Source organism: Astyanax mexicanus, chromosome 13 (assembly GCF_023375975.1).
Source record: "Astyanax mexicanus isolate ESR-SI-001 chromosome 13, AstMex3_surface, whole genome shotgun sequence".
NCBI classification, from domain to species: Eukaryota; Metazoa; Chordata; class Actinopteri; order Characiformes; family Acestrorhamphidae; genus Astyanax; species Astyanax mexicanus.
In genome coordinates, this window is record NC_064420.1 from 6,720,001 (window position 1) to 6,734,638 (window position 14,638).

At 39.9% G+C, this 14,638-nt stretch overlaps 1 protein-coding gene across 1 annotated transcript in view; it reads left to right on the plus strand.

The window, feature by feature from the left end:
* The window catches only part of plxna1a (plexin A1a), a 208,318-nt gene that overhangs the window by 181,702 nt on the left and 11,978 nt on the right, over window positions 1-14,638 (plus strand). Inside the window, exons 20-25 of the mRNA XM_022677283.2 lie at window positions 669-903; window positions 4,278-4,420; window positions 6,451-6,707; window positions 7,354-7,420; window positions 12,169-12,315; window positions 13,647-13,806. Of these exons, the coding sequence (XP_022533004.2) occupies window positions 669-903; window positions 4,278-4,420; window positions 6,451-6,707; window positions 7,354-7,420; window positions 12,169-12,315; window positions 13,647-13,806 (1,009 nt within the window). The remainder of the gene's footprint in view (window positions 1-668; window positions 904-4,277; window positions 4,421-6,450; window positions 6,708-7,353; window positions 7,421-12,168; window positions 12,316-13,646; window positions 13,807-14,638) is intronic.

Consider the following 14,638-nt stretch of genomic DNA (forward strand, 5'->3'; position numbering starts at 1 on the left):
GACGGTTCGAATGGTGTATAACATGTGCGCATTCGATCAAATATGGACGTACGAGAAACGGAAATATGAAAATTATGATTTCATATTTTCATAACCAAGGCATATTTCGCCCTAAATGTTTATTTTCTGAAAGGAGATACAGTTAAATAAGCTAGATAACCGAAAAGCCGAGATTCTAAACTTTAAAATTGCATATTGGGTGTCTATATTGAACCTATAACTATTCATAAACACAGCCAGATATTAATTATTATAAATTCCTCTTAAAAGGGCGTGTTAAGAGGTTAAAATGTCTAGTTGTGTCTCTAGTATGAATGAATGCCATGTGAGCTGTTTTTTGTAAAAAAGAAAAACGGGCTTTGGTGATCCAGTATAACACTGCTTTAGTCCGGTGGAGGAGTGGGTGAGAGAGACAATAGTATTTCAGCTCTTGCTCATGAATATTCATACATGCAAACATATCGCCTCTGATTGGCTAAAAGCACTGTGACACCAGGAGGCAGCAGGAGGCGGGTAATAGTTACACTAATAACATTCTTTGCAATGTCATTTGTTACTTTACAACGTGTGTAATGCTCTGCTGAGTGCAGTTCAGCCACTGACCTAGTCTAAAATGCCAAATCCACTGGAGATCCTATGTGTCTTTTTTTGTGTATGTTATAATACAGATCCAGGCAGGAGGGTTCGAGTACTCCCCAGGCACACTGCAGATCTATCGAGACGGCCTCCTCACCCTGCCAGCGATCGTGGGGATCGGAGGAGGTGGAGGACTCCTCCTGCTGGTGATCATCTTTGTTCTGGTTGCGTATAAACGCAAATCTCGAGACGCCGACCGCACTCTGAAGCGGCTGCAGCTGCAGATGGACAACCTGGAGTCCAGAGTGGCCCTGGAGTGCAAAGAAGGTATTTTGGTGCTTTTAATGTCAGAACTTTTCTTCACTTATTACTTGTTTCAGTATCACAACAAATATATTAACCAATTAAATACATGCGTTTAACTAGTGCTGTCAACAGAAGCATATTAACATGTGTCATTAGTCAGGAAATTTAATGCGTAACATTTTTAAAAATGCAAGTTAATTATTCTCAGCCCTAACCCCCTTCTGTGTCTCCAGCCCTAAGTTAATTCAGCCCTAACCCCCTCCTGTATTTCAGTTCAGTTCTGTGTGAGTGTGTGTGGTGGGTGGCGTGGGGTTCAGCTCTTTCTCTGTGTATTGAGGAGTCTGACTGCCTGGTGGAAGAAGCTGTTGCAGAGTCTGGTAGTGGAGGTTATGTGTGTTGAGGAGTCTGACTGCCAGGTAGATGAAGCTGTTGCAGAGTCTGGTAGTGAAGGCTCTGTGTATTGAGGAGTCTGACTGCCTGGTGGAAGAAGCTGTTGCAGAGTCTGGTAGTGAAGGCTCTGTGTATTGAGGAGTCTGACTGCCTGGTGGATGAAGCTGTTGCAGAGTCTGGTAGTGGAGGCTCTGTGTGTTGAGGTGTCTGACTGCCTGGTGGAAGAAGCTGTTGCAGAGTCTGGTAGTGGAGGCTCTGTGTGTTGAGGTGTCTGACTGCCTGGTGGATAAAGCTGTTGCAGAGTCTAGAAGTGGAGGCTCTGTGTGTTGAGGAGTGTGACTGCCTGGTGGAAGAAGCTGTTGCAGAGTCTAGTAGTGGAGGCTCTGTGTGTTGAGGAGTCTGACTGCCTGGTGGATGAAGCTGTTGCCGAGTCTGGTAGTGGAGTCTCTGTGTGTTGAGGAGTCTGACTGCCTGGTGGATGAAGCTGTTGCCGAGTCTGGTAGTGGAGTCTCTGTGTGTTGAGGAGTCTGACTGCCTGGTGGAAGAAGCTGTTGCAGAGTGTAGTAGTGGAGGCTCTGTGTATTGAGGAGTCTGACTGCCTGGTGGATATAGCTGTTGTAGAGTCTGGTAGTGGAGGCTCTGTAAGTTGAGGTGTCTGACTGCCTGGTGGAAGAAGCTGTTGCAGAGTCTAGTAGTGGAGCCTCGGGCGCTCCTGTATCTTCTGCCGGACGGCATCAGAGTGAAGAGTCCGTGTGAGGGATGGGTGGGGTCATCCACAATGCTGTTGGCTTTGCTGACGCAGCGTGTGGTGTAGATCTTGGTGATGGAAAACACTCCTTAGTCTGTGCTTACTTCCTTTAACCAACCACAGCACACATCTGTCTTTATGAATGAACTACAACAGAAGCGTAATGGGTGATTGGTAAAGTGCCCAAAATCAACAGATATAACACATATTAAATCACTAAGTATTAGTACTTTCCACATTTTAACAAAATCCATGCCTTTTAAATCTAATGTTCAGCTGTTTCTATCATTTTTTTAGAGATGGAGGACATAGGATAAATAATTGCTGACTAATCGAAAAAAATTGATTAGTCAACTACCAAAATAATCATTAGTTGCAGCCCTAATTTAGATCAGAGATTAAGCATCAAAGGAAGAGATAAGAAAGTCTACATCACTTCTGCTTACAATGAGACTTTATAATCCCCATCTGATCTCACAATACTTACTGTGGTAGGCCCCTGGGGTTAGGGGCGTGACCACTGTGACCCGGAAGGAGGAAGCTCACAGAGATACACAGACACGGGGATTAAATGAACTCAAATCATACCTTTATTGGCTTGAAAATGCCCTCCACCACACCCAGAATAAACTTAAAACATAACTCAGCCCAATGGGGCTCTAGAGTCCGTAGAATTACTTAGTTTTTAAGTGTTCATACGAGTCCGCGCAGCCTCAGCCCCCAGCTCCTCAGTGAGAGTTCTCTAAATGATGGCGGAGGCTGAGTATATATGCCTGTCTCAACTGGCGGCTCAATCAGCCCTCATGCGGGCCAGCTGAGACAGGCATGGCTTTGCGCTCTGGCGTGGGGCGGACCCACAACTCCCCCGCCTCCTCACGCCACATTACACTCTTAATGTTCTTGTTACTACATAATGCTATAATGCTATGGTTAGCGGTTCAATTACAATCTCAGAAAGAAGGGGAGACAGTGGTGACCCATGTCTTGTTCCTCGTGTAAGTGCAGAATAGGGTGATATGCTGTTATTAGTCTGGACTGCTGCCACTGGCAATTTATTAAGTCTTTTTATCCATGATATAATATTTGGCCCAAAGCCAAACGCTTCAAGAGTGTAAAATAGAAAGTCCCACTCCACCCGATCAAAAGCCTTCTCAACATCTTAGGATATAACCACTTCTGGATTTTCTAGAGGAGAGGGACTATACATTATATTATACAATCGTCTGATGTTAAAAGTGGAATATCGATTTTTTTTTATATACATAACCTGTCTGGTCTGGTGGGATAATAGTTGGGAAAATAGATTCAAGATGGCGGGTAATCATTTTTGCAATTGTTTTTGTCTACATTAAGTTGTCATTTTTGTCTGCCTTTTTTCTGAATAAGTGATATAGTAGCTTTTAGCATTGTTTCAGGCATTAAACCAGCAGACTTATTAATTTAATAATTTCTTTTTTTTTTTTTTTCTAATTTTTTCTCCCCAATTTACACGGGCAATTATCCAACCCATTCATTAGGACTCCCCCTATCACTGGTGATGCCCTAACACACCAGGAGGGTGAAGACTAACACATGCTTCCTATGATACATGTGAAGTCAGCCACCGCTGCTTTTTGAGCTGCTGCTGATGCAACATTGCTCGGAGGAAAGCGCAGCGACTCGGTTCTGATACGTCAGCTCACAGACGCCCTGTGCTGTGGACATCACTCTAGGAGTGATGTGGGGAGAGAGTGCGTCTACCCACCTGGAGGGAGCAGGGCCAATTTTGCTCCCTCTGAGCGCCGGCAGTTTAATGTCAAAGCTGCATGAGCGGGGGGTTCGAACCTGCGACCTCCCGCTCATAGTGGCAGCGATTTAGACTAATGGACCACTTGGTGCCCCAAGAATTTCTTAAAGAAACTACCTGCAGTTTCAAAGCTCTCAGTCAATCAAATCAAATCAACTGAAATGTGGAGCAACTTTGAGCATGATCATGGTGTAAAAATAGCGATTTCTTTGCACGGCCAAATCTATGCCCCTATCACTATCATTGTAAGCTTGTTGGGAGCATCGGCTAAAAGTGCTGTATTTCAGAATGTTGGGAGTGAATAGAGGTGTGCTATTCCAAAAAAAGTTTGTACTCCATATCATGTTTCACTACACAACAAGTCCATTTTACAACAGATTTCCCCTTTAAAATTTCAAAAGACACAACTGGTAAACTTGAAGTTTTATTAAATGATTACACTGACCTTTACTCCACCTGTGTGACCCGCAGCGTTCGCAGAGCTCCAGACCGATATCCATGAATTAACTCAGGAGCTGGACGGAGCTGGAATACCTTTCCTGGACTACAGAACATACGCCATGAGAGTACTATTTCCTGGCATCGAGGATCACCCAGTGCTCAAGGAGATGGAGGTACGTTTTTTATGACTCTACACCACAGACAAAACATTACCTGCACCATTATGTTACATTTTCTTTATGTTTTCTTTTTCAGTACTTTTTAATACATCAGAATTGCCATGTGCCAGATAAGTGTGCAGTGGAATATAGGTTAAAATATTAGCAGCGAATCTCTAGAGAGAAAAAAAATCCATTTCAGAATCTCTTCCAGGTGTGTCGGACCATTAGAATAACTCTAATGAACATATCCTGTGCAACAAAGGTAACTCTTGCGTGGTCCTGATGAGTGCCAGTTTCACCATAAGTATTTGATGGTCTTTGCAACTGCACTTTATTTTTAAAGTTCTTGAAATGTTTCAGATTGACTGACCTTCATTTCTTAAAGTAATTTTTTTTTTTACTTAATTGAGTAGTTTTTGCCATAATATGGATTAGAACATTACTCAAATAGAGCTATTCACTGTATACCTGTAACTCTACCTCTTCACTACTTCACAACTGATGCTCTCAAACACTTTATTAAGAGTCAAGAAATTGATTAAAAGTAATTAACTCTTTACAAGTTCAGCACAGCTGTTAATTGAAAGCCTGAATTCCAGGTGACTCTACCTCATAAAGCTGACTGTGAAAACTCAGCCAAGATGTTTAAAACTGTCATCTAATCAAGAGAAGCTACTTTGAAGAATCTAAAATATAAAACATATTCTGGTTTGTTAAAAACTTTTTTGTTTACTAAATAATTCCATCTGTTTTTCTTTCTTAGTTTAGATGCCTACAATGCAGAACATATATAAATATAGAAACAAAAAAAACACTGAATTTAAGGTGTATTCAAACTTTTGACTGATACGGTCTATGATGATTATCATGAATATAAATATTTGGTCATTTTAATCAGCCGACCAGTCAGTTATTATCTGTAATTAAATAGCTTGAACATGTAGTAATTCACTTTAGAGGTTTTTTTTTTTCCCCCATTTTCTTCCCCATTACAAGTGATGCCACAACACCAGGAGGGTGAAGACTAGTACATGCCTCCTCCGACACATGGGAAGTTAGCCTCCGCCTCTATTTGAACTGCTTCTGATGTAGCATTTCCGAGTAGCATCACAGCGCACTCGGAGGAAAGCGCAGCGACTTGGTTCTGATACATCAGCTCACAGATGCAGCCTTGTGCTGATCGACATCACCCTTTGGAGTGATGAGGGGAAAGAGCGCCATCTACTGTACCCACCCAGAGAGAGCAAAGCCAGTTGTGCTCTCTCAGGACTCCAGCAACTGATAGCATTATCAGAGATCGAATCAGCGATCTCTCAATTATAGTAGCAGCGCTTTACTTCCCTGGACCACTCAGCACCCTCCATTTCTAGTATATTAATGTCATTTTCTGATTTACCGGTGGAAACAGGAAGTGGGTAGCCTTTCCATAAACCAGCTCTGATATTAGTACCCAAAAAGCTTGGAACTAAGAGACACCCTTTCATCTGCTCCTCAGCTGTATATTCCCCATCACTAGTGATGCCACAACACCAGAAGGGTGAAGACTAGCACATGCCTCCTCCGATACATGTGAAGTCAGACTCTGCCTCTATTTGTACTGCTACTGATCACAGCGCACTCAGAGGAAAGCACATGGACTCGGTTCTGATACATCAGCTCACAGATGCAGCCTTGTGCTGATCGACATCACCTTTTGGAGTGATGAGGGGAAAGAGCGCCATCTACTGTACCCACCCAGAGAGAGCAAAGCCAATTGTGCTCTCTCAGGGCTCCAGCAGCTGATGGCAAGCTGCATGACCAGGATTCGAATCAGCGATTTCTCAGGAAACAGGAAGTGGGTAGCCTTTGCAAAACCCAGATCTCATATTAGTCACCAAAAAGATGTTGACATGTTTCACTTTTAACTATAAAACAAACCACTGCAAAGAATATTAAATCATTTTCCAACAGCTGAGACACACTAAATAGCATCTTTCCTATTGGTTCTAGTATTCTATTTGACTCTGAAATGATCTCAGGTGTTCTTTTGTCCGTGTTCTCAGGTGCAGGCTGATATGGAGAAGGCTCTGGCTTTGTTCGGTCAGCTCCTGGCTAAGCAGCACTTCCTGTTAACGTTTATCCGCACTCTGGAGGCACAGCGCTCCTTCTCCATGCGAGACCGAGGCAACGTGGCCTCCCTCATCATGACCGCTCTGCAGGGGGAGATGGAGTACGCTACAGGAGTCCTCAAACAGCTGCTGTCAGACCTTATAGACAGAAACCTGGAGAGCAAGAATCACCCCAAACTGCTGCTGCGCAGGTATCAAATTAAATCCAGTCATATCCAATTTAATGATGCCAGTATTTTACTATTCTTTTTTACAGTGTACCTACTGTAATTTATTTTAGCAATATTTTACTGGAGATTGAATTACAGAATATGACAGTATTTTAAGTGTATCTAAGAATATCTGTGTTTTAATTAACTGGTAAAAAGTGGGAGTGCTATAACGTGTAATATTGGCACTGCTCTGCTGCGGTCGTAGGCACGAGGCTGCAGGCCTTGAGTGTATTATTGCGATTATACCACAGTTCCATTATTGCCGTTTATTGAATGATTTTGAGTTAAAGAGGACAAGAAAATATGATTTGTTTGGTTATAAACAATCCGCAAGTAAAAATAGTTACATTGCTGCTCTGTTTGTAGCTGCGCTGTTTGGTTTGTAAGCGCTGCATTGTTGCTAGTTTACCTGTGCGTGGCGGAGTAATACATGGAGAGCTTTGGTTACAGTGCATTACCGGCTGATAATGGCACTCAAAGAATGCCTCTCAGCCTCAATCACATTGCAGGGTCGGAAGTAACTGTGATATAATAGACTGTGATATAATTCCCTATACCCTAAATACTGGCTAAAACAATGATTACTGAAGTAGTTTTACATTTTTGTGTGTTCTCTCCCTTTTAGAACAGAATCTGTGGCTGAGAAGATGCTTACAAACTGGTTTACCTTCCTCCTGTACAAGTTCCTAAAGGTAACACACACACACACACACACACACACACAATTTGGTAACAATTTTAGATGGGCAAATCACACAAAACCTATTGTGAGAGTGATTTATTTAAGAAGCAATAACATATAAAATTATAATAAAACAAACAAAACTGGAAATGCGCAAATAGCATGTACTAATTCTCTTAATTAATTATGGGTGTGTTTTGGGCATTAGATGCAGTAAACCAATCAGTGCGTCCGTTCCCATTCCCTTTAAGAGACAGGTACAGCTACCTGCACATGTTCTATAAAAAAACAATATGTCAAGGACCTGTATTTTGTGTTAATACAGAATAATGTTAATTTATTTTATAGTATGTTTATTGTTGATGTATGCACATGTGTTGCCAAGATAGCAATGATCGTCTGATGGTTGACGTCTGTCTTGGCTGTATGGTTGACAGTGGTGGTCACCTGTGTTTTCTGCTGCCAAGATAGCAATAAACGAGAAATTTACCTGAGCACCACCACGCCCATCAGTGTAGATATATTAACAAGCACCGTTGCTTTTTAAACAACGCAGGCAGAAGGCTTGAAAATAGACTGTTGGCGATGTGCAAGATAGCAATGAGCATCACGGCTTGCCTTTGGCAGGCAGAGTGTATGATAGGGCTCTTAGTCTTAATACAATGGTAAAACCATTGTTGTTCTACCTTTGGAATTTAAAATGTTTACACTAAATTAGAGTTGCATATAGTTAATGAACTTTAGTGAACTTTTTTAACGCTGTAGTGAGTGGGACCGTATGTTTTCTATAAGATTTATAAGAACATTTTTCAATTAACTTAATATTCTGTTCTGTTAATGTCAGGGCCTGGAAAAGGCTGGAAATATAATGGTATAATGGTTAGCATTTACGATGATAATGGGGGTGATTATCAGAGCTTATGAGAGGGTCGTAGGTGAGGAGGTTGCAGGATGGCTCCTGCCAGAATAATGTAAAATGTTCCGTGGTCAGATTAATTAAAATCTGAAAAATTAAATGAGCTTTGTCTTAGAAAAGTCGTCAGCATTTCTGGATCCTGTTTACATATAGCATGATAAGGTTTAAACCTCAGCCCATGCTGTAATTTCAGTACAGAATCAGAACAGCCTGTTTTTAATGCAGTGCCTCCTGAGGGCCAGAATGCAGTTCAGCACCCTGTACTGACCATTGGCCTTGTCTCTTACACACAGATTCTCTGAATCTTTTAATGAGTTTCTTATTTTTCTTTCACACTGCAGCAGCACCCTCCTGTGGCCACATTCAGACATTAATTTAGACCAGGGGTGTCCAAACTTTTTTTGTTGGGGGCCAGAAGGAGAAATATATTTGTCACGGGCCACACTCTATAATAAAACAAATAATGAAATATACCACTTTAAATAATATTTTTTTCCTGATTATTTCATTTACACACCATTTTATTTCTTTATCTTTGACAGTGTTGTTTAAACTAAGATTTTTCAAATTGATGTCTCTTAATATTAAACTCCTTAATTACTGCAACTTTTAGACTCTTTGGCCCCTTTTTTCTGCGCTAGAAATGCGCACCCTCTCTGCTTTTAGACTCTGTTGTAAAAAAGAAGATGAAAGGTGGGTTAACCCCCACCTCTCGTCCGGGGTACAACTCCCCTACGTGTTCGTTTGGTAGAGAGTCGTAGACAGGTGGAGTGAAGTTGAAAGCAAACCAAGTATTTATTACTGAATTCAGGAGAACCAATACATACAAGACAGTTAACAGCCGTCCCAGTAAAAGTTCTGACCCCCCCTCTGATCTGACTCCATGTTTATACCCCAAATGACGTGAAACCTGCTGATGAGGCGTTGCTAAAATCATCTCATGTTAGTATGCATATTCTCACGTGTTAGTGTTCAAGTTTCACAGGTCTGACCGGACCACTAGTGTTTGGCCTTGATTGTGTCCAGCCGGACAGTGTGGTATTGTTTTAAGAATTGACTGGGTCCAGTCAGACAGTGTGATATTGTTCCAGTAATTAGACAGTGCCGCCTCCCCTTCATGTGCGCGTGTCTTCCTCCCGCTTTGGTAGGTGAAGGACTTTGCACGCACAGAGAGAGAAAGGCCGCACTGTTCGTCCCGAAGTCTCCTTTGTATCAATTTAGTTCATACAGAGTGCACTAGCTGATGATTGATGGCCGTTAGTCAGAGACATGCAGTAAACGAAATGCTTCAAGCATGAGCTACACAAGTCACACAATAGATCTCATATGTTATATGTTAATGTGTTAGTGGCGCGTGGTTAGACCGCCATAGAATAGACCCTATGTGTTAGTAAACGCCTTATGTATCGTGTGGGTTAATTTGTCATAATAAAGTCTGTGTTAGTCACATGCCTGATCAAACAATGTTTTACTATATATGTAAAGAATATATTGTGATTATTGGTTAATCTTCTATATAAATGCGTGTAAAAAACACTGTGAGTAATAAAAATGATCAAATATAATGTGAGTATTGGTTAATAAGGTAAAATAAGTATCTTTTCAACTCTTTGGCCCGTTTTTTTGCGCTAGAAATGCGCACTCTCTCCGCTTTCAGACTCTTTGGCCTGTTTTTTTGCGCTAGAAATGCGCACTCTCTCCGCTTTTAGACTCTTTTGCCTCGTTTTTCTGCGCGAGAAATGCGCACCCTCTCCACTTTTAGACTCTTTGGCTCGTTTTTCTGCGCTAGAAATGCGCACTCTCTCCGCTTTCAGACTCTTTGGCCTGTTTTTCTGCGCGAGAAATGCGCACCCTCTCCACTTTTAGACTCTTTGGCTCGTTTTTCTGCGCTAGAAATGCGCACTCTCTCCGCTTTTAGACTCTTTGGCCTGTTTTTCTGCGCTAGAAATGCGCACTCTCTTCGCTTTAAGACTCTTTGGCCTTTTTTTCTGCGCTAGAAATGCGCACCCTCTCCGCTTTTAGACTCTTTGGCCTGTTTCTGACACCTAGCGTTCAAACTTTGAATCTCACATTATAAAAACCTGCTTAACAGCGGGCAAACTTTCATTCTATTTCTAAAATACCTCGCGGGCCGCTCCAAAAAAGGAAACAATAGGGCCGTAGTTTGGACACCCCTGATTTAGACCTTTTTTTTAAAACTAGAAATGCTTTTTTGCATTGCCTTTTTCTTTGTGTTTTTTTTGTTTAAGCAGAGACATCACTTTAAATATGTGTGAGGTTCTTATCTCACTAGTGAAAATCTCCCTTACTGTCATCTATTTTCTCTTTAGTAAATTGATATTTTCTTAATCTATGTTTAGCTTTTTACAACTATACATTTTAGAAAATGTTGGGATGGTGGGGAATGCAAATAAAATACATTTAAAATGTTTTTAATTGTTGCTTTGACTTTTATATGATTGCAGACAGTATAAAGCAAAGGTATTACATTTTTGAAGCAATTGTGGTCCATGAATCTGACAAAAACTGCTTAAAAGATTATGCAACAATTTCAGAAAAAATGTTTCACAGCATTATTTGAATATCCCACCATCTACCGTACATTGTATCATTAAGATATTAGTACATAATATTATCAATATTCAGGGATGAAGGTCATTAATGCAATAAAAACAGGTTTCTGTACTAGAAATCACTGCATGAATAATGAACACTTTCCTAATTTTCAGCAGTAAAATATACTTTAAAAAAGTCATTAAATATTACTATATATCATAGTGTTCTAAAATTAATAAGAGTTTATCCCATATATTTGAGCAAATAAGTAGTCATTTTAGTAATTGCATCATTGTTTATAACTGTCTTAATTTATTTTCATTATGGGCGTGTCCACGCACCAGGGCAACCTTCACTATTTATTAAATATTACCCAAATTAAATTATTAAAACCCACAAAAAATAAGGTACACTATAAACCCATACGTTTACATTAAATTGGATGTTTTTAAGCATTACTGAACTATATTTTTAATGAACATTTGTGGGCACATATAGATTCAAACAGAAATCTTTGAGTTGAACCAACTTGTAATAACTGAGTTTATTCTTTTGCCATTGGCAGCTTCTTTTCCATTGGCTTCTGGTACATTTTTCTATTTGCATACTGGGTTTCTTCCCCATTTTCTGACCCTCATATCCGTGTGTAGTCCCCCCCCCCCCCCAATTTTCTGACCCTCATATCCGTGTGTAGTCCCCCCCCCCCCCCCCAATTTTCTGACCCTCATATCCGCGTGTAGTCCCCACCATCCCCCGCCCCCCCCCCCCGGCTATCTAGATCAAATATTATGATTAACTAACTGGTCTCTGTGTTGTAGGCTGTAAGAACAAGCATCATTTACTGAGCTTCAGTAACTCTGTGGCTTAATTACGTAAATGAATGATTTTGAGAAAAGTTAACAAATGTAAGCTTGTTTTGTCTACTGCATCCTGTTAAGCATTAAGCAACAAATGAAAAAAACTCAAATGATTTGAGTAGATTTAATTTAAAATGCTACACAGTTAACTTGTGTTATATGTACTAACCGCATGAATAATAATGTTTAGTCAAGTCATGTGAGCCTTTAGTTGTCCCATTTCAACTTTTTTTGGGATGTGTTGCAAGTCTGAAATGGTTCATACTGTCTGCAATGAAATAAAAGATTTTTATTTTATTTTATATTTTACACACTGTGCCATTTTTTTCTGAAATTTGTGTTGTGCAATAACATTTATAAACATTTATTTTTTTTCTGTTAATTACTAATATTCTTGTCTTTTCTTTTTTGCTGTGTGTGCATTTTCAGGAGTGTGCTGGGGAGCCTCTGTTTATGCTGTACTGTGCTATGAAGCAGCAGATGGAGAAAGGCCCTATAGATGCCATCACAGGAGAGGCTCGCTACTCCCTCAGCGAAGACAAACTCATCCGTCAGCAGATTGACTATAAAACACTGGTAAGTGTATAAAAAAAGGATTCATACCCCTTTACGACCTTTACAACCTCAATCTTAAATATATTTCATTGTGAATATATTTAAAAGTGATAGACCAACACAGTAAAAAAGTAGCAAGTAATTGTGAAGTGGAATGAAAACGATACTTAGTTTTCAAAATGTGGCGTGACCAGAGCACCTTTCTCCACATGTCTTATAAAATGTAGTTCTTATTGCCAGCCTACCATAAAGGCTAGATTTGTGGAGTGCACTGGTGATCTCTGCAGCTTCTCCAAAGTGACCATGGGCCTCTTGGCTTGCTCTGTAATTAGTGCTCCCTTGCCTGGGCTGTCAGTTTAGGTGGGTGTCCTTGTTTTGGAAGGTTTGTATCACACCCTAGCCTGTGTCTGCCTTCTGTTGTCCGGTCTTGTGCTCAAAAAAGCACATGACATCCCTCCTGTTTCATTTGTTATCCCACCCCCTTGTTAATTCCACAGGTGTGCCTTATGTTTGCCTGTGTATAAATACTCCATGTGCTCTTTTGTTCTGTGTCGTGCTTTTTGGTTCATGCTGTCCTGTGAAATCATCTCTAGATGTTCATCTGTGTTATTGTCTACAGAATTCCAAGTTTGCTTTATGTAGTTTGTTTCTTTGTTTGTTATTTTTTGTTTGTTTCAGTCTTCTAGTTCTTCTCTGTTTCATATTGTTTTGTTTTAGTTTCCTACCATCTTGCAATTGCATCCGGCCTCCTCCTCTACTTTACAGTTTGCAGTTGTGCTGAATTCTGAGGCCTTCACAGAACAGATGTAGTTATATTGGAACACATTTCACTTAATATTTTTAAATCTTTAAATATAGTGCATTTTTTGCAAGCTTATTTTTTTAAGTTTAAGTTTGCACAGTAAACTTATAAAAAGTTGTTGAGTTTTACTCTATTTTTACTTGTATTTTTAATATTGTAAACTAACCTTACTAAAAATCTGAGTTTCTGAGTTTGTGTCTTTATTTAAAAATAAACGTTTTTCTAGTCAGTAATATTAAGCTGTTTTATTTAGACTTTCTCAATATTTTAAGTTGAATATGAGTGAGAATTTGTATTGATACCAACAAATCACATGTTAATAATATTTGAATATAAAGGCAATAGTTTGCATGGATATTTCTGAGTTTGCGTAACAAAAATAAATTATTTATAGTTTACTATATTTGACTTTTTCTAGGACTTTTTGGTGTGGTTGATTTGACAGTAACAGTAGCTACAGTTTTTAAATAAATAAAAATAAAGCGTCTGCTGTTTTCTCTTGGCTTTCATTTGGCTTTCATTTGTTTTTTTGTTTCTTGTGTCCCGATAGACTCTGCACTGTGTGAACCCAGAAAATGAGAGCGCTCCAGAGGTGTCTGTGAAATGCCTGAACTGTGACACCATCACACAGGTGAAGGAGAAGCTGTTAGATGCTGTGTATAAAGGAAGTCCCTACTCTCAGAGACCCAAAGCTGGAGACATGGATATGGGTAAGAACTGAAGCCCCCTAAAACAAACCTAAATAAAGCCACAAAGCCATTATAAACACTATAAAAGCTTTTATTGTTGATGATTTTGGCTTACAACCAAAGAAAACCCAAAACTCAGTGTCTCAGAAAATTAGAATATTATTAAAGACCAATTGGTACTTTTGGCAGTGTGGGCAGTGTGCCAAGTCCTGCTGGAAAATGAAATCTGCATCTCCATAAAAGTTGTCAGTAGCAGAGGGAAGAAGCATGAAGTGCTGTAAGATTTTGTGGGAAAACAAAACTGCACTGACTTTAGACTTGATAATAAAAGACAGTGGATCAACACCAGCAGATGACAGACATGACTCTCCAAACCATCACTGATTGGTGGAAACTTCACACTAGACCTCGAGCAGTTTGGACTGTGTGTCTCTCCACTCTTCCTCCAGACTCTGATTTCTCCCTTGATTTACAAATGAAATGTAAAATTTACTGATGATCAGTGATGGTTTGGAGAGACCTGTCTGTCATCTGCTGGTGTTGATCCACTGTGTTTTATTATCAAGTCTAAAGTCAGTGCAGTTTTGTTTTCCCACAAAATCTTACAGCACTTCATGCTTCCCTCTGCTACTGACAACTTTTATGAAGATGCAGATTTCATTTTCCAGCAGGACTTGGCGGCACACTGCCCACACTGCAGAAAGTACCAATTGGTCTTAATATATAATATTATAATTTTCTGATACACTGATTTTTGGGTTTCATTGTAATACATCTATATACTATATGAGAGTTTCACATTTTTATCTGAATTACTGAAATAAAGTTACTTTTCAAAGATATTCTATTTTAT